Source organism: Fistularia commersonii, chromosome 9 (genome assembly GCF_037954325.1).
Source record: "Fistularia commersonii isolate RoL2024-O1a breed Wild chromosome 9, RoL_Fcom_v1.0, whole genome shotgun sequence".
NCBI lineage: Eukaryota > Metazoa > Chordata > Actinopteri > Syngnathiformes > Fistulariidae > Fistularia > Fistularia commersonii.
In genome coordinates this window covers 3,062,751-3,086,830 of record NC_141292.1, presented here as the reverse complement: position 1 = coordinate 3,086,830, position 24,080 = coordinate 3,062,751, and the positions used below count along the sequence as shown (strand labels likewise).

Here is a 24,080-nt window from a genome sequence, read left to right as displayed (position 1 = left end):
ACGGCTGACTGCTCGTATGCTTTGTACTAAGAATGTATTGCTATCTTTTAAAATGCTTCAACACTTTTACAAAATGAACTACATTTCCGATGAAAAGTGTTTCTTGGCAGCAACTGTATTTGTTTAACTAGTGTCTTGTGCTGTGCAATCATACAGCAGCTGCGATGAGCCACCAAGTGAGGCACGCAGCCCTCCTGCCTCACGGTAGGGGGCGCTCGTGATTTTTCTCGCGGCTCCTCGGTTTATTCTGGGAATAAGCTCCTCTGCAGGGTTGATATGTTTCTGAATCTGTTTGTGATGAAATAGGTGCCTCCCGAACCATGAAGTTCACCCCACGTCACTGCACAAAACCAATAGTGACCCCACTAGCAAGGCTATTGGGAGCAGCCAAGGGTTGGTGTCTTGTGCAGGGACAGTTTGGCCAATTTTGCGATTAGAGGGATGCCCGATCTACCAATTGAGCCCGACGTCAACCAGCTGCGTAGCTTTAGTATGACCAGAACTACGGTTTTGACTGACGGGAGTGGCTCATCGTAGCTTTTCCGATCCCAAAAATGACATTGGAGGTACTTGTTAGCGACATTGAGATGATAAAGCTACGACATTTGTCCTTTCGTTCCGGACAAGCATCTCTTAACTGTCACCGCCCGAGTATCTCCAGTTCTCCTCCCCTCAGCTTTCAGAATCTTGCCGCTTTGCTTTCAGATGATTGAGCTTGTGAATGCTACGACGTAGATGCCGGCGCGCCCCCAACTCCCAACGACACGAGGGACCGATGGGCGAAAACGAAGCAAAGAAAATGTTTATTTAAAAGTGCCATAAAAATATGGCCACCCCGAAAAACTTTCCTGAGGGGGAAACTGAAAATGTAGACCTGCTATTATAACATTAAACAATCCAAGTAACTGCATCTCAAGCAGAACCACAGATGCCAAAGTCGCAATGAAACATGATGACATGTAAATAAATATACCGGAGACCAAGTTTTATGACGGTCCTTTCGATATTCTCGAGATATTTCACTCCCCGGGGCCGCTCGAGCTGCAAGCATGGCCGATCTTCGGGATACGTTGAAACAAGTTAAATAATCATTTGAGAAATGGTGCTTGCGAAGAATGGTCAAAACAATTTTAGGAAATCCTAAAGAGGATCCCATCCTGATGCAATACATTAACTATCATTGTCCATGCGCTGCAAGCGGGGAAACCGTATTCATAGTATTGCTGTCGGTAATTATCAAATAAACTCCCGTCCATCGATTTGATTCTAAATATTAATAAGAGTAGTGACAAACATCAGGTGCTTTGTGAGTTCCAGAAACCCAGATGGATGGAATTGTGCTTCCAGTCAGAGTCTCATCTAGATGTCCGGGGCCCATTAGACTCCAGGAATGTTAATAAGCCAGAATGTTTAGAAGAAGCCAGATGACCAAATCTTTTTAACATCCATTTAATGGGAGGGTGACAGCGTGTTTTTAGTCCCACAAGGGGACACGAATGTCTAGCACACATGTTGCAATGTCAAAATGAATAATATCTTCTTTAGTTTTTATTGCTTTTTGAATGTCATTTGGCTGTAGATGCCATAATGTCAATAAGTTAGCCGCAGACCGTTAAGCCAAACGCAATGTATTTTACAGCCCTGTAAGAATGCCTTTTTTTCTTGTTTAATTTCACTACATGACAATAATGAAGGGAATAAACGTTTTTGTGGTCAGTATTAACGTTTCACTTTACCCTGCTTGCTGTTCCATTTTTGCTGTAATTGGTTAAATTGTAATGGTAATCACAGCTATAAAACAAAAATGTGACTGCGCAGCTTTGGCTTGCATTATTCACCAACGGATCACAACTGTTTTCTTTATTTTTTTTGTTGTCGTTGAATTTATCCAGGGTTCTGATTGGATCACCGCTCTCAGGCCAACCAGCCAAACGGACAGGAGACGTCTACAAGTGTCCGGTGGGAACAGGAAACAACACCTGTGTCAAACTGGAGCTGCCAAGTAAGAACTTTGCTTATATTTTGTGTTTCTTTTTTGGGATATTTTGATGACCCTCCAATTTTTTTAAATATTACTGACACCAGTAGAAATAAAAAATATCAAAAATATCCAATTTAAATATAAATATAAACATACATACATGCATGATGTATGTATATATATACATATATATATATATTTATACACACACACATATATATATATATACACACACACACACACAGGCACACATACAGACATATATACACATATATACATATGTATATACCAGTAGAAATAAAAAAAAACAGCACACAGTTCAAATTATATATGTATTAAACTATAAATTTTATATACATATTTATGTATATAAAAATAATTTTGTGTTGTTTTTTAATTCTAATGGTATATATATACATATATGCATGTATGTATGTATGTGTGTGTGTATATATCTATATATATCTATATATACATATGTGTTTACATATGTATATATATATACATACATACACCATGCATGTTTGTATGTTTATATTTATATTTAAATTATATATTTTTTGTCTTTATTTCTACTGGTGTCAGTAATATTTAAAAAAATTAAAAACATACAAATATGTATGTGTGTGTATATGTATATGTATATGTATTTATAGATATATATCACGCATATATGTGTGTTTATATTCATATTTAAATCATATTTAAATCATATTTAAAGTTATATTTAAAATAATCATTAATTTCAGCTTTTAGATGTGGTCATTTTTTCATCCCTGGGATCGATTTTGGATTTTGATTTCTGAAAAATCAAACAATTGTCATTGAATTATTATTAGTGCAGCGGCGAGTGGTTTATATGATGATAACACACAGTATGGTGCTTGCTTTAGATCCCTTAAAGTTCCCACTCCAAAAAAGAGTTTAGAGATTGCATCAAATTAAAACTCAAACAAAACCTAACCGTGTGCATATGTGCCGTAGAATGTGCTGTTTTTGTAAAACGGCACTGCGACACGTCTCCTCCAACTGGCTGGGGCCAAGACTGTAAATAAACAAGGTTTTATTGTCTCGACCTTCCATGATAATGTCTGAACTAAACAGAAAAACACAACGAAGGCTCTGGACAGCGGTCTGAAAGAAGTGTTTTATGGGATGGATCCGGCCTGAGCTCTGCAGTTTGCATCAGCAGACTGGAGCTCTGTTTGATTATCAATACAAACTGTTTTCTCATAAAAAAAAAAAACGTCTGATTTTTCCTTTATTTTGATTTAATGCATTTTTCATGATTACCTGTTTGTTCATTTAAACAGTTTTTTTATTTTGATTTTTTTTTTCATTATTTTCAGTGTTTCCAGTGTGTTTTTTTTTTCTGAGATTGGCGAACCAAGAACCAAAATACACCACCAAAAAAAAAAAAAAAAAAAAAAACAGGGTGTTGCTTGTGACGGCGACAATAGTGCTTGAAGTTCAACAATGGGCTTTCCATGCTGCAAGACACACTTCGACATCAATCTCATGAGTTTTCTTTTCCATGAAAATGGGGCAAAAATCCAGCGGTAATCATTCATGTTTAGGTTTTATTAAAGCAAAGAGCTCATCCGTCATGTCGAAGTCTGATCATTTCCGTCGATCCGCAAAGACAACACCCCGCTGCGTCGCTGCCAGATCTGTGTCTTGGCAAGGTCGGACTCCACCGCCGCAGACGCCAGACCATAATGAGCAACATTAAAGATACGCGGTTGCTGCGTTGTACGTTTTAATCACCGTCCCATCCAAACGATAAAAAATAAATGGTGCCTTTTGCCAGAATTACAATGCAGGGATTAAAAAGCTGGTGAGAGTCCAGTATCCAGGCTTTTCTGCAGCCTGGATACACGTTGTTTGTAGCGTTCTGCCCATGTGACAAAATAATAAACACGCCGTTACTGCACAATAACACACTCAGTCTGCTGCGGTTCAAGGTCGGGGAAATTACGGACGGAGGTTTTATTTTTTTCAATGTTGCCGATGATAATAATAGTTTGTGGAAATGATGTGTGTGACTGAAGAGTGTGATCTTGGTGAGCCTTTGTTTCCATCAGTCCCCATAATAATTATAATAATACACAGAACTTTGGTTTGGTTGTGATCTCATGGTTCTGTACGCTCACTAGAGAAACCCCACCCTGCAAACATCAACTTTCCTTCTTGTTTCCAACAAAATGAATCGTTGATCGCTGCCCTCCTTGACTTAAAATGTGCAATTAAACCAATTTAAAATTGTTTCAAAACACCCAACTCTAATTTGTTTATTTTTGGGATGCATTCTTCATCTTCATCCACCCCTTTTTAAGAAATAAGTCCTCAAGGATTGATTTGTGGGTTAGCAAATTATAACATATATACATACCAGTGACGTGCGGTGAGGTTCATGGCTGGGGAGGCACTGACTTCACCACAGTCAGATTTACAAACTTATAAACCTACAGAGTAGCTTATTCACTATTTTATTGGCAGCAGTAGACGTGTTTTGTTTAAAATATCGTGTCAGCATTCTTTACATATACAAGCTGTAGCAAAGAAAAAAGCAAATGTAAAAAAAACAACTTATTATCTCTTACCTTTACTTATACATGAAGTCCATGTGCCGCTAAACTAACTTTATGGTATAAATAACTGAATAAATACAACCATTTTTTTTTTTTTTTTCATTTTGCACAGGTGAGGCCCGGCGTCTACTGAATGCGCGTCACTGATACATACAATCAACAATTTAATTGTCATTGTATGTTCATACATGAGAGATCATCACTTTAACTTGAATATTTACATATAATCAATATATACAGCACAGTATACAATATATACACAGTACAGTATACAGTTTATACAGTACAGTGTACAGTATGTACCTTACAGTATGCAGTACAAACAACACAGTATACAGTACATACAGAACATTATACGGTATATATAGTATATGCAGTATAAACAGTACCGTATACAGTATGTACATTTCAGTGCACGGTATATAGAGTACAGTATACATTATGTACAGTACATATAGTTCAGTATGCAACATATACAGTTCAGTATACAGTATATATAGTTTATACAGTATATACAGTACCGTATACAGTATGTACAGTTCAGTATACAGTATATACAGTTCAGTATAGAGTATATTCAGTTCAGTATGCAGTATATACAGTTCACTATACAGTATATACAGTACATTATGCAGTATACAGTTCAGTATACAGTATATACAGCACAGTATGCAGTATATACAGTTCACCATACACTATATACGGTATAGTATACAGTATATACAGCTCAGTATACAGTATATACAGTACAGTATGCAGAATATCCAGTTCAGTATAGAGTATATACAGTATGTACAGTATATACAGTTCAGTATACAGTATATACAGTACAGTATGCAGTATATCCAGTTCAGTATAGAGTATACACAGTATATACAGTATATACAGCACCCTTCTGTCCCAAACACCAGCTAAGATTGGTTCCCTGGCCATTTGCATAGGAAAGGGTGCTAACAGATCTTGATTTAACTGAAATAAGTTTCCAATCCTGGGATCAATAAAGTACTTCTCATCTCATCATTTGTCTTTGAATATTCTCATGGGAAAGCTCAGTTTAGAAAATACTGTTGAATAGTCCGACAGCAAGCTGTCGTGTTTACAGATGAACTTGAAATTTCAACAAAGGATAGAAAATCATCTTGTTGCTGAAATCAGCAGGTTTGATGTCAGGTTTAAATTTGGGACATTCTGAAGACGATGGATTGTGGTTATTCAAACTCTTCATTTTATATATATATGTACACACATATATATAAATATATATACATATATATGTTATGTATATATATGTCTTCCAAGAGCTAATGCCAGAACAAAGGATGATTTGTTCTGGTTGTTACCCGGAATTGTATTGTTTTTATCTCCTCCTTTTCTCCTAAAAATACTTTTCATTCCATGTAAACAGATCACCGAGTGCAGGCTCCTGCTTTATGTCACTCATTGGATTTTATAGTTTGGAAAAAAAAGAAATGAAACAAGAAATGGAATGATAACACATGTTTTTATAAACCCACTCATTTCCATTTAATTGGTTCCTGATCTAACATCAGAAACAAAGTGTGATAGAAACATCTGAGCTTCTGAGCAGAGCAGGAAGTCATAAACAGACTCACAAAGCAGAATCTGGGTTTTATATCCTGAGTTTTCAGCCACGCCTCACTATAAGTACCAAGGGTTCTTGTCAACGGAGACACATACCGATGTTGTATCTGGCTTAAAATCATAATCCTAATTGAAAACAAAGATGTAAAGTGAGGTTAAGTCAATTGCAGAGCTTCTGCAATTCTCACTGTTAAAATAACTTCCATTTTTACTCTCTTATCAATATATCTCTACCCGAAAATCATTTCCATTCCCAGCGATGCATCTGGGCCCACACATGCATATGTTTATCCATCGCTTGAGTTTGTGAGAAAATCTGAATCCGGGTGGAAAAACAACACAAAGACCGGGGCAGATTCAAAGCATGAAGCAACGCGTTGACACGATGTTGTAATTTCAGCAGAAAGCTGTGATTACGTAATGATTTTAGCCCTACCTCCATGCAAAATGCATTGTTTTTCGCTTTAGATACGAGACCAAGCTGCACGCTTTGGGTCAGCGCCGTAATGTAATGTAATGTACCGGCCTATATTTAACCGCGTCAGGGTTCATTACATCCCGGGGTGGACGGAGGGATGGAAAGGAGGGCGAGCGGCGTCTCCTCCGATGGGAAAGAGCTCTCGAGGAATTTGTCCCGCTGTTCTTCCTTCTTGTTTCTCTTGGTTTGTCTCACTCTGTTTATTCATCCCTGTTTTACTCAGAAAACACAACAGTTCCCGACCTAGACGAAGTCAAAGACAACATGACCATGGGAACCACGCTTGTGACCAATCCCAACGGAGGCTTTCTGGTAAAGGCCGATGCTGCTCTTTATGCTATGTATGAGTGAAAGTACACTCCGTTTTTCAGGTTTCAGTATTTCAGCTGCCTGGAATTTTCGGGAGCACGCTGCTTTAAGTCCATTTTCACCAATTCTCTCTACTCAGAGGAAGGTCTCGCCCTCGCTGGTTTACTGTGAGCTTCCCGGTCCTGGGAATGTAACAGGATGCTGTGAATCAACTGTGAAAATGAATCAGCTATGAAAATGCTAGGAGACAGCAAAACACATCCCTTTTTTTTTTTTTTTACGGTTATGGACTCCAGTGAAACTTTATGGCTACATGTTTGCAGATTTTGCAGTTGGTAGTTAATAACTACAGCTTTGCTGAAAGATAGATGATGGCGTGTAACTGAAACCTCCGTTTGCAGGAACGCTGACAAAACTCCGTGTCTCGTGGTCTCTCCGCTATCGTGATGTAATCGTTTTTCTTTTTTAAAATTCTAATTTAACACCTGTCGGGTTCTATCCGTTACACCGGATTAAACCAGACCCAAGTGCGGCTTCTTTTCTGTTCTTTTCCATATCCTTCTCCACGTGAAGACGACTTTCAGGAGTATATATAGAGTTCTGGAGTAACGACAGCCACATATTAATAGATGTTATCCAATTTTCCAGTTATTGTTGGTAATTGTAAAGCCCTGCTGTCTTCCAGGCTCAATTTCCCCATTTCCCTCCCCTGTATTCCCCTCTGGACGAGTACAGTCTAAAGGGATCTATTGTGGTTTTTAATAGTCTCGCAGTAATCCCCAGTTTGAGTCGTTCTTTCCTCTGGGTTTCTCTGTTCAGTAGGCCAGAATCTCCTCTCGCTCATGACCTCATGCTGGTGGAAAGCTAACCGTTCGGTATCGGTGCGTTTCGGTTTGACGGGCATACGCTTTGTTTGTGTGTGTGTTTCTCGTCTCCGCAGGCGTGTGGTCCTCAGTACGGCTACATGTGTGGGCAGACGCAGTACATTTCGGGAGTTTGCGCGAACGTCAGCTCTTCCTTCGAGATCCTCAACTCTATGGCTCCGGGTGTGCAAGGTATGCCGCCTCATAGTCGGGGATTATAATCTACAGCACGGTATTGGTGCATTCTTTTTAATGTAAACTATTCCAGAACCGTGTAAATCCACGGGTTGACCCTGCCTGACGTTCGGCCACGTTACACGACCAAGTTAGGAGAGAGTTTAGAGTCCCTGCTCGCTCTTCTGTTTGTTTTTCATGAATTCTTCCTGAATTCCACTGTATGTAATCAATGACTGACCTATTTATAACAGTTTCTGAATAATCCTAATACACTGAATAGAGGAAAAAAAAATCAAAAATATTTTGTTTTAATTTAATTTTCAAATGTATTTATTTTTTTGATTTCATTTTATTTTATTTTATGTCACTTTTTTAAGCAAAACAAACAAAAAAAAACAACGAAAAAAACAAATTGTAAATTAAGTCCTATCTCAAAGCAAAAAGTTTTCTTCAAAAATATTCATTCAAATAAGCAAGATGGGAACAACAAAAAAAAAAAGAACAAAAGATATGTAAGACTAGGTGAATCTCACACCTTTACAGTTTGTAAAAAAAATCAGGTAACAGCTTAGCCCCAAATTTACCCTGTCATTTTCCGTCCGTCTCTACATTGTTGCAGAGTGTACCAAGCCGCTGGACATTGTGATGGTTCTTGATGGCTCCAACAGTATCTACCCCTGGGCGAGCATCACTGATTTCCTGATCCGTTTCATCAAGCACATCAACATCGGACCTAAACTCTCACAGGTCAGTCGCGTGAATAAATCTATGAGTCTATCGAAAATCAAAAATTCGAAATAGCGAATAAGGGGTGACATGATAAACCAAGGAAAATGGTGCATGAAAAGATACATTTCCTTGCAAAGTTACAGTAAAAATCTATCTATTTTTGCAACTTTGGTGTGTTAACATTGAGGATTTCTGCGATTTGTCCGTTATAAAGTATGTTTAATGAACCGCCGTGTTTTTAGCCTTCCGTAAAAAAACCTCCGAGCCTTTTTTTGCCGCTCGTGTGTATTTCTATCTCCTCCGCTCAGCGTACGGGTGGTTCGTTTCATTATGGTTACATTGATCTGGTCTGGAGCACGTGGAGTTTTTTTCCAAAGAGAAACACTGGAAAGTCCTCCTCCAGTGGTTGTAAGTCACATCTTCCACGGCTGCAGAAGTCCTCTCCCGTCTGAATACAGAACATTGTGTCATATCAGCCCCACCAGACCCGACCACATCCTCTGCAGACTGTCTGGGAGGGGTGGGGGTGGCCCAAAAGTAGCGAACATAAAGGAGAGAAATAGGCAAAAGTAAATGTTGGAGAATGTTTAAAAAATAAAAAAAAAGAGCATATGTGTGCCTGTGCTTGTTTGCATTTTCCAGTTGGGAATAGTGTCTTATGGTGAGACCGTGACTCATCGCGTCAACCTCAGCCAGTTCGAAAACACGCAGGAGCTGCTTGACTTTGTCAAAGATCTTCCTCAGCAAACCGGATTGAAGACCATGACCTTTCTTGGCATTGATACCGCCAGGTACTCGACGCTCCCGCTTCTCCTCCCGTCTCCGTAAAACACTTGGATTCATACCAAGATTATTTTTAGACTTGGCTTCTGTCGTTTGTCAAAGGACGGAAAAAAAAGGTGCTCGGAGACGCCAAAGCATGCCCAACGCACTCGGACCGATAAACAGACGTACCGCTTCTGGGGAATAACCGTTGTACATCAAAATGTTTTATTCCATATCCGCTTTCCAGGAGGGAAGCTTTCATGCCGGAGCGCGGCGCACGACCCGGCGTGAAGAAAGTCATGGTGATCGTGACGGACGGGGAGTCACATGACTTCTATAAGCAAAAAGAAGTCATCCAGGAGTGCGAGGACGATCTCATCGAGCGGTTTGGAATTGCTGTAAGAAAAAATAGTGTTCATGTTGACATCCTAGTGGACTCCGTCATACACCTGGCTTCTGAGGAACCGCTTTATATCTTGAATTTAAATGTGACAAATCCGAAAATATAACATAAGGGAGTTGAATTTGTTGACCGACGCTGTCATGAAGAAGTCAAAAAAAAAACAAAAAAAAAAAAAACGACCTCCTCGAAGCTCATTTTAATACCGCCTCTTGTGTTTTTTTTTTAGGTTTTGGGAGATTACAACCGTCAGAATAAAAGTATGACAGAGGTGCAGAAGTTTATCAAGGAGATCGAATCCATCTCCAGCGAGCCTTTGAGAGACCACTTCTTCAACGTCTCCGATGAATTGGCGTTGGTGTCCATCGTGGACAGCCTGGGGAGCAAGATTCTGGCCTTGGAAGGTAACAATTTAATTCTGTTATCATCTTTCTCTGCTTTCTTGTGAAATACTCCCACCATGACAATGAGCAGCCAATGGAAACGTAGCATGCGATTGCATTTATAAAATATTCATGACTTTTGTCTTTCTCAGCGACAACTGGCAATTACACCTCGTCCTTTGACATGGAGATGTCCCAGGCCGGGTTCAGCGCACATAATTCTAAAGTAAGTGCACACTTTTCCCACTTTTCTTCAGGCTGCACGATAAACAAGGGGTCGAGCAACATGTTCCAGTATATTACCGTATTCTTGGGTTTGCAGAAATTGCAACGTATGCATTGTTTCTAACCCCCCCCCCCCAAAAAAAGCATCAAGCTGCACATCCGAGCAACATTTGGTCATTTCCATTATTTTTAAGTTTCTCTGGGCAATCATCATTTAATGATTCACGCTATTGACAGCGTGGATGGAAAATGCAAACATTTTACGTCTTTTTCTTAAAACAGATACATGTGTCTGCAAGATTGGTTTTATCTCACTGGTGATCAAGAAGCACCACCAAAGTTTTTGTTCTCCAGTTCTCCAGTTTTCTGCGAGAATCGTCGATTTGACTCGAGGTTGCTATTATGTCTTGAAGATATATATCATCAGAAAGCCTGTGAATGTCTAAGTTGTGACTCCATTAACTCCTCTAGAGTAAATAAAGCTGTTCGTCCGATGTGGATTCTAAGTCTGGAACCATAAATTCCGTCTATCTGTGAGTTCTAGAGGCCACGTCAAGTTTATCTCCGCAAAACATGGCGCTTCGTAATAGACGAGTGTTTCTTATCTCTAGGTCGCGGCAAAGTTTCAATATGTCGGGTTTAGTTCGCGAGGAATCTCATGCGCCGGCGCGTCGGCGTGAGGATGTTTTCTCAAGTGACGAGCTCATCCAGACACAGCGGCGTAGTGTTATCTCTGGTCCATCTTCAAGCCTTTGGTGATTCACCGCGGTCAGCAGACGTTTCCAGACACAGCCTCTCTGTGTTTCTCTGCTTGAAATGCCGAGCCCACAGGCCGGTGGTGTTTAGTCTGATAGCACCGGAGTGACCGGGACGGCAAGTGCAACGGCAGAGACGGTGACGGAGCCTGAATCAGACGCCTCATTCACAGATTTAAAAACAAGGTGCTTGCTTTTCGCAAATGCCAATCGTGTCATTCATTCGCCGCCGTCTGTGTGTTGCTTTGTCGGTCGGTGATAGGAAATAACCTTTTGACTGAAGAAGTATTCTAAACAGATAACCCCCGTTTACTCTTAAAAGTAGGTCCGCAGTTAAATACACGAGTATTCTACAAACTATTATTTGCTTAATCTCAGGATGGGTTCGGTGAGAACTTTAAAACCATACGTGTCAAATCTTTCACAGGAAGGTGTTTTGCTGGGCGCAGTAGGAGCGTATGACTGGAACGGGACGGTGATAATGCAGTTCCCGGGAAAAGAAATCCCCCCAGATAAAGAGAACTTCTTTGACCCCAAAACTGAGGTCGGGTACGAGCGGCTGGCCGGATACATCGGTAAATAAATCGGAGCTGTTTTTTTTTTTTTTTTTTTTTTTTCCAATTTAAAAACTAAATGGACATCCAAACCTAAGAAAGTTGTAATGTTTCACATATGATCATAGCTCATTTTCAATTTTTTCCCTTTTTTTTTTTATTTCACTGATTTGTTTACCAGTATTTAAATTTTGTTTTTTACTTATTATATGGAATTTGTTGATTTTTTTTTTTTATATAGATTTATCCTATTATTGTGAAAACACACTATTTCAGCTTTACTTTGTTACACTGACCCATAAGAGGAAATATATGACTGCATCACTTTAGCTAGAGAAAAAAGAGAAAAAAAAACACACATATCCGCTGGCCAGGTAGGGATGGGTGCATCCCTAATTCTATCGACTGAATAAAGATTTTGAAAAAAATTGAAAAATTGAAAAAAATTGAAAAATTGAATTGAATTGAATTGGAAAAAAAAATTGAAAAATTGAAAAAAATTGAAAAAAAACGCCAAGAGTGCTCCAAAAATAAAGATAATTCATTTTAAATAGACAAAAATATGTTAGAAATGTGTTGAAAGATGTAAGCATATGAGGAAGAGCGTATGTTTGCTCGAAACGTCGTGCTCAAATACATTTTCTGTTCTCTACGTAAAATGAATTATCTTTATATTTGATGTGCAGATTTTTTTCAAATCTTAAGACAGAATTTTAGCAACAATTTTATATCAGAATCATTTGACACACTTAGTGTAACCCTGCATATTTATCAGTAAGAATAATATGGATCAGCGCAAAATAGTTTAAATACAGTATAATCAGGTTTTTCTGAGTTTTTAATTCACCGACTTTGTTTAGCTCATCATATCATTCAAATTCATTCCGATCCTACGCAATTTAGTGAAATCTTATTCTTTGTCGGAGCAGACACATATATTTTTTTCAGAACTTCAGAAACTTCTTTAAAACATTATAACCAAAAGAGGAAAAATTATGATGGGTCTCCCATTGACCGCAGACGCCTCTGTTTGTACGCAAGGCCTGTTCTCTCCGTCCATTTATGGCCTGCAGACCAACCAAAGGATCTTAATATAAAGTTATTTAATCAACATGTCAATTCAAAAAAAGAACTGCCGGCTGCAGGCTTGCCTACTGTAAACTCAGCTGTTGAGACAGGCTCGCACTTAACGGTTTGTCTATAGCCTGTGCATACATATGCTCGTGCACGTGCTACCGCCGATTGAAAATAGCGTCTTAAAAAATATAATAGCTTCTCAGTTAGATCTAAATAGCCGACCCAGGAATCATTTGAAAATAACCGACAAAGGCCGTGTTTTCCGATTGACATCGCGAGGTGTGTGTGTGTGTGTGTGTGTGTATTCCTTTGCAGGGTACGATGTTCAGTCCGCATCCACGCCAGATGGAGAGCTGTATATCACAGGTGCGCCACGTTACAACCACTCTGGCCGTGTCATTGTCTATCGCTTGGTCGATCAGAAGGTTGTCGTCTCTCAGATCCTGAAAGGAGAACAGGTCAGCCGTTGCATTTCAGCCAAACCTTTGTTCCCACTTGTTTACCGCGGAGGATTATCTCCTCTTAATGATATTCTAAAAAAAACCTCAGAGCACGAAGAATGAAGCCGTTTAGTCCAAGTCAAGTTTATTTGTGATATAGACTCGGTAAAAATGTAGGTGTGTGTAACAATTTCTACCCTCTGGGATTGAGTTTTAGGATCTTATGACTTGAAATGTTTGATTATCGGGATAAACCATCATCAAACACAGGCTGCGTACCAGGGTTGTCAAACTCATTTTGGTCCGGGGGCCACGTATGGTAAAATCGGTAAAATCATGACCTAGAAGTAACACTAAGTCCAAATTTTTCCTTTGTTTTAGTGTAAAGGAGGTAAACAGGCAAATTATGAAAATCTTTATATGTTATGTGCTGTTCCTCTAAAAAGTACATGACGAATTGATATTAAAAATCAATATTAAAACAGAATTGATGAAATTACACCCTAAAAATATTGTTGAGTTAAAAACGAAATTCTTGTCACCGTGGGAATGGTGGCTATTCTGGTTATTAAATCAATCTTTTAATTTTGCCTGTATTTTTTTTATTTATTTTTTTTTTTTTTGGTTTTTGTAGTTTTTATAGAAAAAAGAAAAGTAAGGATCATTTCAACAATGTTGTGAGATGTTTTTTCATCAAAAAAAAAATTGTTTTCAAATTTTGAATCAAAAAAAAAAATTTGAAAAGTAATTTTTTTCATATTTTCCTTGCCTGTTTTATTTTTTGAAACCCACTGTATAAAACTTCCAGATGCCTGTGAGAAAAAAAAACACGCAAACAAAATATTGTTTGGAGGGCCGCGCTCGAGACGGCTGTATACACATTTTCAGACAATAAGTGTATTTGCAAATTGCGCTGTAACCTGGCAAATCTCATCAGCCTTTCCAAAGCTGTTTTTCCTCAATCAGCCAATGACAGGTCCCGAACACATTGTTACACTTTGCCATTCGCCACATGTTGAATTTGTCGTAAAACGTGAATATTAGCTTTTTACAATAATTGAGCGATAAGGTCTGTCCGTTCCACGCAGATCGGCTCTTACTTCGGCAGCGTCCTTCAGACTCTTGACGTGGACGGAGATTCCTACACCGACCTCCTTTTGGTGGGCGCTCCGATGTACATGGGCACCGACAGGAACGAACAGGGTCAGGTCTACGTTTACAAACTCAAGGTACGGACGATTTAGCGAACCGTCCGCGTCGAACGACGACCCCGCGAGATTTTCAATCATGCCTTCTCTCCTCCGTTTCCAGGACGACAAGTTTGAGCATGAGTTCACCCTAAAGCCTATCAATCAGACCTGTTGCTCTGCCCACTCCGACAGCTGCGCCAATAAAAATGAGCCTTGCGGTGCCCGTTTTGGGACGGCAATCGCGGCAGTATCTGATCTCAACCTCGACGGGTTTAACGATGTGGCCATCGGTGCGCCGTTCGAGAACGACCACAGAGGGGCCGTGTATATTTATCACGGAGATAGTACGTCGCTGAAAGAGAAGTTTGTGCAGGTGAGTCACATTCGTCGATATCAGACGATACCGGTGACGTGCGGTGAGGTTCGTACGGAGTAGCTTAGTCACCATGCAAACTGTAGCGCACAAAAAAGCACATTTAATTAAAACAAAACTTTTTATGGTCTTGTCTGTGGAGGTTCTCGGTCATCCAGGTCTTGGTGAATTCTTGTCGAAATCTTCTTCTCTTGGCAGCTGGGCTTGAATTTCTTCACTTGCCAGTCTAAGTTAGAAAAATCCCTGGACTCATAAGCGCCCTCTACCATGAGGCAGGAGAACTGCTTGCCTCACTTAGTGGCTCTTTGTAGCCATTTAATGATCCCTCAGCACAAGAAACTAGTAACACACATGCAGCTGTTGACAACACTGTGTGTTGGAAATGTTGTTCAAAAAGCAAAAGTAGCAATAACATTTTAATAGTGACATACAGAGACACAACAATACGGCCGTCATTGCGCAATCTACGTTGAGGCTCGACAGTCCGTGGCCTCACTGCAATGTCTCTTCTCAGTGTTTATACAGTAAATGTGAAAATCCTGTGCTTTTGAATCAAAAAACAATCTAAAATTGGTGAAGGTAAATGAAAAATAGTGCAAAATCACCGATCAATCTAACTATTTAATTCTTTTTATCATTTTCCATTTTTCTCTTTCCAAGATGGGCTAGTGAGGCACGGCCTCTCCCGCCTCACCCGGCTGCACGTCGCCGGACGAAACGTTCTGATTCTCGTTTTTCGTCTCAACCGGCGATGCTTTGTCTCCACAGCATATCCCAGCAGGCGGGGACGGTGAGAAAGTGAAATTCTTCGGTCAGTCCATACATGGAGTCATGGATCTAAATGGAGACGGGATCACGGATGTTACCATAGGAGGTCTGGGAGGGGCTTCTTTATTCTGGTGAGACGTGACCCATCCCCAAAACTATACATTCCACATGAATGGTTACCAGCCGCTTGTATCCCTCAGACCTCAGCGAACATGTCAGCTTGCATTGTTTTAGCCGGGTTTAAACAGCTGTGCATTTCCCACTGGGCTTGTAGGCTTGAGACCAACAACTTCCTAATGATCTCTCTGTTAAAACCCACGGCTACAAACTCAACTTCTGGAGACCAGCCTACAGACTTCAGCCCACACATTTTTGAAACATAAGCCCACCCCATGATTTAACTTCCCAGGAAGACCTTCTCCCACAGTTTCAACTGGCAGCGGCTCAGCTAAGCTGTGAGAAAACCCCAACTCCCCAGTGGATTCACGTTTAGATGGGATTTGGCAGCAAGCGGCTGTTCTCTGTTGACTGTTGTGTGTGCGTATATATGCGCATATTTTCTGTCTCTCTCTCTCTCCACTATCATCTATCTATTTTTACATATGCATTTATCTTTTAACACTCCACAGGGGAAATCAGCTCCCAGCGAGCACGTAAATACTGAATGGGTGGACGTGCCGCTGGGGGTGTAACATAAGGAGCAGTCACAATGTAATAAATGAGAATTAGCAGGTGGTTGCAAAGTGTTGTCAATAATTCACACATTCATCCATGAACCGTAGTGAAATATAAAAACTCGGTTTACTGATACATGGATGAAGTCAGGCTTACCATTGTTGATCTTGTAAATTCAGTGTGACCATTGTGTTTTTTTTAATCTATTACATATTCATGTGGTATCACCTATGAACTGACTGATGAGTAACTTTTTGCTGGGTCAGTATTTTTTTCTTTTTTTTGCACTTGTTTGCTTCTTCTTTTTTTTCTGGGTCTGTATTTTTTCTTTTTTTTGTACACTTGTTTGCTTCTTTTTTTTCCGGGTCATTATTTTTTTTCTTTTTTTTGCACTTGTTTGCCTCTCAATTATTTGTTTATTTATTATATTTACTTTTTTTAATCTACGAGGCCAAGAGATGTGGTAGTTTGCTTCTTCTTTTTTTTTCTAGGTCTCCATTTTTTCCTTTTTTTTCACTTTTTGCTTCTTTTTTTCTGGGTCAGTATTTTCTTTCTATTTTTGCACTTTTTGCTTCTTCTATCTATCTATCTATCTATCTATCTATCTATCTATCTATCTATCTATCTATCTTATTTTATTTATTTATTTATTTATTTATTTTTTTTTTATTTTTATTTTTTTTTAATTTATTTATTTATGTATGTTTTTATGTATTTTTTATTCTACCAGGTCAAGAGATGTGGTAGTTTGCTTCTGCTTTTTCTTCTGGGTCTGTATTTTTTTTACACTTGTTTGCTTCTTTTTTTCTGGGTCAATATTTTTTTTCTTCTTTTTTTTTGCACCAGTTTGCTTCTTTTATTTATTTATTTATTTATTTATTTGTTTGTTTGTTTGTTTGTTTATTTATTTATCTATCTATCTATCTTTTTTTTTTTTTTTACTCTACCAGGTCAAGAGATGTGGCCGAACTGCACGCCAACATGACCTTTGACCCCACGAAAATCAACCTGCAGCAGTCTCAGTACCAGTGTGAGCACGGCGGACGCAAATCTGCGTGCGTGACTACGCAGGTGTGTTTCTTCTACAAGGTCAAATCAGACAAGCAGGAGTCACACGCCGACGCAGGTGAGACGAGCGACATCCCCGATCCGTCCGACCGCTGGATTTTTCATCGTTGAACTTTGCTTTCTCACACGCCGTCAGTCTCACTTCTGTCCGTCCCGATGCGTCCCTGCAGAGATTCGCGTTCATTTGATTCTGGATGCCCTGCGCGCAAAAGCCAGGGCTTCTTTCCTCGGCTTGGATGATAAAAGCGATCGAAGGATCACACGGATGATCACCATTAAGGACAGGGAGGAAAAGTGCGAGCAGGCGGTCTTCATGATGTCGGCAAGTATCCTTACCTTTCCGATACGACCGAAGCGCTGTTTTCACGTCGAATTCTAACGCGCGGCCTCGCTTTTGATATGAAGGGTTACAGTTCAAATCAGGTCAAAGGGAGGAAAATCATCCCCGGGCAGCTGCAGAGTTGGCTCGGATGAGAAAGAGAAGACGAGTCAGTAAGACTCAGGGGAGGGGAATTTATCAGCAAGTAGGTCTACTTTACAAAAACAGCAGCTACTGTAAACCTTCAAGGCCTGCAATGTGACATAGAGAGCCATGTCTGTGTGTGTGTGTGTGTGATGTCGGTGTGTGTGCAGTTTCTCATTCCAACAATTTGCCTCAGCAATGGATTTCTTTGATTAGCTTCCCCGAGGCGAGAGAAAGAGGAACCAATCAGTGGAAACAGCTGTTCTCGCTGTGCGCCGAGCATGAATACCTGCTCTGTTCTGTTTCCTTGGCTTTTTCAGAAACTGCCACATCTCCAAGACCTTTGAGCATCATGTAATATGACACACACACACACACACAAAAAAAAAAAAAGCATCCATGATTTCGAAAAGAGGTAGTCCATTCATTCATGGGCGGCTCAACAAGTTTGGGTGCGGTGGAAATTAATAAACGTCCAAAATAAATCAAAATTATATGTTTAGAGATGCTTTAATGTCCCTGTTGAGTACCTGCCTCTGTTCTGACTTTTCACACTTTCCTGTGTAACTCCAAAATCAGGTGGAAAAATCATCGATTAGAATGAATTAAATTATTTATTCAATTCCCAAAAAGTGTATGAAACATTTTGATGATGCTTGCCATGAGTAGCTAACACCTAAAAAGCCTGGTAAGAGGAACAATTAAAAATTTTTTTTTTTTTTTGGTTTTCACGATGATGACAACATTACTTTTACGGTCTTCTCACGTGTATGCGCTATATTTACGAGCAAGGGACTTTTTGTGGTGGCGCGGTGGTTAGCGCCTACGCCTTGCAGCAACAAGGTGTCTGACAGACGGTGCCTTCCTGCGTGGAGGTTGCATGTTTTCACCGTGTTTGCACGGATTTCCTTCAGGGTCCTCCCACAGTTTGAAAACTAAGTTTACTGGAGACCCTAAATTGCCCAGGAAAGTAACCGGTTTCATGTCTCTAAATGTGCCCAGCTGCTTCATGAGGGGGCAGGATAAGCACTTTGGAAAATAAGTGAATTTTTTTGATCTGCTCCACACAGAACAGCACAAAAATACAAAGAAAGCACCTTGTTGGTGAACTTAGAAGCCATTTTTTTGTCATTTCTTTCATTTTTTTCTGTCTTTTTTTTTTGCTAGCCAAATTCCGAATATATTCTGCGCAGTGGGATTTATACATTTTGAGTAAATCCGGCTTAACGTTGGTCATTCAGACAGTTTATTCCAAAAAAGCAACAAGACAGCGTTGTCAGTCCCAGCGCAAGAAAGAGCTTTTTTAAGTTCTGCATTTTTCTGTCACATGGATGAAGATGTCTCACCGTAACAGGTTCGGAAAGATAGAAAAAGAATGTCCGGGTCGTGGTGAATTCATTACATTACATTACATTACATTACATTACATTACATTACATTTGGCGGACGCTTTTATCTAAAGCGACTTACAATAGAGGACATAGGGACTGCCAATACACTTGCAAATACATGATGCACAGGAAATATACAGAACAGTAAGCTTGGGTTAGTGAGGGTTTTTTTTTTTTTTAATGGACAGAGACACACAAACGTACACACACACACACTGCATAGCCTACACACACACTGCATAGCCGAATTCTTGCCGAAATCTTCTTTTTGTGGCAACTGGACTTGAATTTCTTCACTTGAAGACGTTTCATACCGAAGTGAAGTCTCTCGGATGAGGGGTGACAAATTTCAAGTCCGGCAAGAAGATTTGGACCAAAAAGAATGTCGACTTCCTGTGTATATTTAAATACGGTCCACATTTTGACCATCTCCATCTCGTCCGCAGGCCCGGCTGGATTTCCGTGACCCTCTCATGGTGTCTCTGGAGTTTGGACTGGTTGACGGAGACCGAGGCCCGGTCCTGGACGGGAACCTTCCCACGTCTATTAATAAAACCGTAAGATGGCACCATATCACATTATAAGGATTTCCTTCAGTTCTTAAACTATGAGCTTCCAAATTACTCAAAGTGCAAGATTTAGAGTCATAGGAAGAAAACATCCTCTATCTGTCTGCCTGGTTGGTCGAAATGCGGGGTTTTTCAAGCCTCAGTTCCAGTACATTAGCATCTGCAACAGCTGAACGCCATTCTTCAGTGTTTCCTTAAGACCGCATTAATCCCTCAACACCAGCAACTTCCAAATAATGATTCGGAATCACCGACACGTCCAGATTTAGGGAAGAGAAATGTTTCCGTCTCTACAAGCTTCGATATGCTAATCAAATAGGCTGCGTGTGAGAAAGGAAAATAAAATGCGTTTGCACGTCTTGACACGAGGAGCGAGGAGGCGTACTAGGACTTTTTCTGTTTTTCTGTTATTGATAGGAAGAGAAGGCACACACACACACACACACACACACACACAAGCACAAATAGCAAGGGGAAGTCATCAAACGGATGCTGCAGTTTTTCTTTTGGCATTGCACCGGGTATAATATTCTGGTTTCTCGTCGACTTTTGAGAGAGAACACACTCTGCTGACCTCAGCTGTCCGGTGGGAGAGCGTTGAGAATGGGAACAAATAAAGAAGACAAACACTCTAGGGGAAAAGGCAAAGGAAATTAAGGTCATCTGAATCTACCCCCGTGGTCAAAAGCCAAACAAATATAAAATGGCAAAATCCTTTCTATTATTATTATTATTATCATTATTATTATTGTTATTATTTCCCTGCTCCAGTCAGTTTGAATGTCACCTTGAGACTCAAGTTAAATGAGGAACGTATTAAAAACATTAATATACAAGTTAGAGACTGATGGGAGGCTCTAGTGGCCAAGTTTTAATTTTATTTTGGCTTTTATAATCAACATAGACACATTTGTAACATTTATCACATCAGTCAACGTCCTCATTTGCGGGAAAGTACAAGGACAATGGCTGTATTTTGAAATGACGTGTCAATTCAGTGGCAAAATGTCAGGGTGTGTATGGCAAGCTGTGCCCTGCAGAAAGGCAGGAATTGTGTAACTTTATTAGGAAACTCAAAACAAACAAACGGGTTCTGGAATAAAAGTCGCCGGCGAGCGGATCGGCTAAGCGGCCCGGCGAAGACGGAAACAGACGGCAGAAGTGAAATGTAAACACATTTCATGACGTGAGACAAATGAGGGCCGTGAGTGCAGGGTGGGGATGGAAATAAAAAAAAAAAAAAAAAATCTGAAACGGGACATAAATGTAAACCAGAAACACAATAATAACACATGGACGGAGGTCAGTGGGAAAATTGAAAATTCACAACGTTCGAACCCAAAAACTTGACAAATGACAACCAGACTTTCGGTCGGTCGGTGAAAAATGAAGCGAGCCGCCACATGGTACTTCTCGTGCCAAAAAGGAGACCACCCGCTTGTTTCTAATAATAATCTTCCTGTTTATATATCCATCGAACTCACTGACTCAGACTTTTTGACTCGTCCCGTAGATTCCCTTGGTGGATTGTGGGAGCGACGGCAAGTGCATTGCCGACCTTTCTCTCAAAGCAGAGCCCAGCGTAAAAAGGTGAGCACGTTTCTTACGACTCCAGCGTATCCAAACACTCCTGATATGTCAAAGTTTGTTTATTACAGTTAATGCTCTTTCCTATGGTGGCTGCAAAAACATTCCTTACTAATAAGACTCATTTCAATCCTAATCCTGAAGAATTTGAGTTATCCTAATTGCACAGCTACTGCCGAAGTTTCTTAAATGATGCTTTTCCGGTACAGACACAAACTGATGCTATCGAGAAGAAAGGATTAATACGATAAAAAAAAGGGGATTGTACGGTGTCCCATTGCAATCCGCCGTTAAAGAGTCCGTGGATGAAGCATTCAGTGAGTTTGGAAACGTAAATAAGCGAAGCTCTGTGAAACTTTTTTTTTTCCCTTTTCCTCGGCAGAATGGTAATCAAGGCGAATAAAGAAAAGATTGACGTGAACCTCAGCGTTAGAAACCGCAAAGACAACGCGTACAACACCAAGGTCGTCCTCAGCTTCACAGAAAACATCAACTACGTGAAAGTCGAGGTGAGACGTCGCCTGACGTTTTGCAAAACGGCGACCTGCGTTCTGATTTAAACCACGTTTGCGTTTTTTGAAGCCGGAAATGGATTGCACTCCGAATCTTACGAGAGTGGACTGCGCCGTCGGTTATCCCTTCCTCGGGAGCAACGTAGAGGTAGGTTTTTTTCAAATCGTACAAATACGATCCACTTTGTTTTTGTTTAAGACGCCGCACTTTCTAAATATCCACAGGAATTTTTCAAAGTGAAATTTGAAGTGAATTCCCAACACATTCATCCAAACATTGAGATCAACGTGACGGCGACAAGGTGATTTTTTTAATTTTTTTTTTTTTTTTATTTGCATTTTTATGAAGAAGCCGCTTCTGGCTGCAATTTGAGATATTTGAGTTTTACCACATTCTGCATCGAAAGAGTACAATCTTTTTTTGACCGCAGTGACAGTGACGAACTGAGCTCGACCCTCCATGACAACGCGGCGCAGATCTCCATCCCCGTAAAGTACGAGGTCGGAATCCTATTCTCAGTGTAAGTGCGTCTTCTCCGTGCTCTTAGGAATTAAAAAAAAATCATTGCCCTAAAGTGGTACATCTCAAAAAAGTTACATTTATCTCAATTATTTTCTTTATTCTTTATTCTTTATTCTTTATTCTTTATTCTTTATTCTTTATTCTTTATTCTTTATTCTTTATTCTTCTTTATTCTTTATTCTTTAATTATTTTCGTGCGAAATGTCGCTCATCATCAATGACGTCCACGTGCGCCGATGATTTTCCGCGGGTTATCGGCCGAATCCGAAACGCCACTCGGGTTTTAGAGGATTTTTTCTTTTTGAAAACCCCCAAAAACAGCAAAGTTCAAACGATAGTTGAACAAGTGTCACAGCACTAACAGGAAATTAGCTGCCATGTCATCAACCAGCGTTGACCTGCAATCTACTCTAAATTGCAGACATTTCTGGTTTGAATTTTTTAATTTCAGCACAAAAGACGTGTCTTTACATTGTCTTGAAATCCTCTATAAGAACTTTTTCTTCCTTTGGAAATGGAAATGTCAAGATTCCCGATGGCAGTGTCACTTATTGCGGTGTAGAGGGATTTACTTCGAGATTATATCATCATATCAACCAAACCGTGCTTTACAACGCAAAGGAAGGATTCAAATCAGTCCCAAATGAAGCCAAATGATCATTCTTGGATCACAACGGATTATAACTAACTTCTTTTCAAAAGCAGAATCTTCAGTTTAATGTGTTTATTCATTTATCTATTTATTTTTTGGTTTATTTTTTTAGCTTTCTACATTTTTTTAACCAAAGTGCACTTTGAAGACGAAGCGAGTGTTTAAAGCGTGTTTCCACTGCCCCCAAGTGGCCATCAATGAATTCATTTTTAAAGTCGGAACAGCTGAGAAGTAATGAACCAAAAAAGAACATAAGACATAAAAATTGACATTGCTGTTTACTATTGTTTATTTATTTATTTTCAATTGATCAAACTCATTTAATCACGCAGAATCACAAATAAGAACGCTAAATCGAATGAGGAGTAAAAAGTTCAACGGAAAAACGCAACTCAAACTTGAAATGATTAAATAAGTGAATGAAATAAGCAAATAAATAGAGGATATCTTTGTTTTAACGGCTGCTTCAGATCAGCTACTTTTCAATTGGGTGCTAATTCGATGCTAATTCGAAATATTTATCGCAGTTCTGTGAGCTGCGCCGTCGCTCCAGGGAGGCGAACAGTTTGTGGCGTATTTGCGTCAGGTTAAATCTTTGTGTGAGGTTGTTATAATACAAAACTAGAGCTCTTAGTGACAAAACCGTTCCTAAGACAACCAACCGATGGTTGTGAAGGCTACAAAAAAAATCACCTTGGTGTTTTTGAAAATGCTCCAATAGCTCCTCTTCCATTGTTTTTTTTTTTTTTATTGTCAAATAAATATGAAATGAGTGATCGAATGTGATATTTTTAAATGTTCAAGGGAGCATTTGGATGAACACATCGTGGTGAAGGAAGGGGAACAGTACCCCAGTGTCATAAACGACACCAGGCTGATCGGAAATGAGGTCAACATCAGCTACAAGGTAGAATTTCAAGAAAAAAAATTCTGTCTGATGATTCGGACATAAATCTGCGACTGCATCAATGTTATGGATG

At 39.7% G+C, this 24,080-nt stretch overlaps 1 protein-coding gene across 1 annotated transcript in view; it reads left to right on the top strand.

Moving 5' to 3' along the window:
• itga1 (integrin, alpha 1) overlaps positions 1-24,080 on the top strand; it is a 59,331-nt gene that overhangs the window by 29,390 nt on the left and 5,861 nt on the right. Inside the window, exons 3-24 of the mRNA XM_086151939.1 lie at positions 1,893-2,002; positions 6,876-6,964; positions 7,902-8,016; positions 8,621-8,748; positions 9,373-9,521; positions 9,743-9,893; positions 10,125-10,299; positions 10,431-10,504; positions 11,686-11,833; positions 13,205-13,347; positions 14,418-14,558; positions 14,641-14,892; positions 15,661-15,791; positions 17,286-17,461; positions 17,574-17,725; positions 19,704-19,814; positions 21,340-21,416; positions 21,796-21,922; positions 21,996-22,073; positions 22,151-22,227; positions 22,357-22,446; positions 23,905-24,007. Coding sequence (XP_086008065.1) covers positions 1,893-2,002; positions 6,876-6,964; positions 7,902-8,016; positions 8,621-8,748; positions 9,373-9,521; positions 9,743-9,893; positions 10,125-10,299; positions 10,431-10,504; positions 11,686-11,833; positions 13,205-13,347; positions 14,418-14,558; positions 14,641-14,892; positions 15,661-15,791; positions 17,286-17,461; positions 17,574-17,725; positions 19,704-19,814; positions 21,340-21,416; positions 21,796-21,922; positions 21,996-22,073; positions 22,151-22,227; positions 22,357-22,446; positions 23,905-24,007 — 2,797 coding nt within the window. The remainder of the gene's footprint in view (positions 1-1,892; positions 2,003-6,875; positions 6,965-7,901; positions 8,017-8,620; positions 8,749-9,372; positions 9,522-9,742; positions 9,894-10,124; positions 10,300-10,430; positions 10,505-11,685; positions 11,834-13,204; positions 13,348-14,417; positions 14,559-14,640; positions 14,893-15,660; positions 15,792-17,285; positions 17,462-17,573; positions 17,726-19,703; positions 19,815-21,339; positions 21,417-21,795; positions 21,923-21,995; positions 22,074-22,150; positions 22,228-22,356; positions 22,447-23,904; positions 24,008-24,080) is intronic.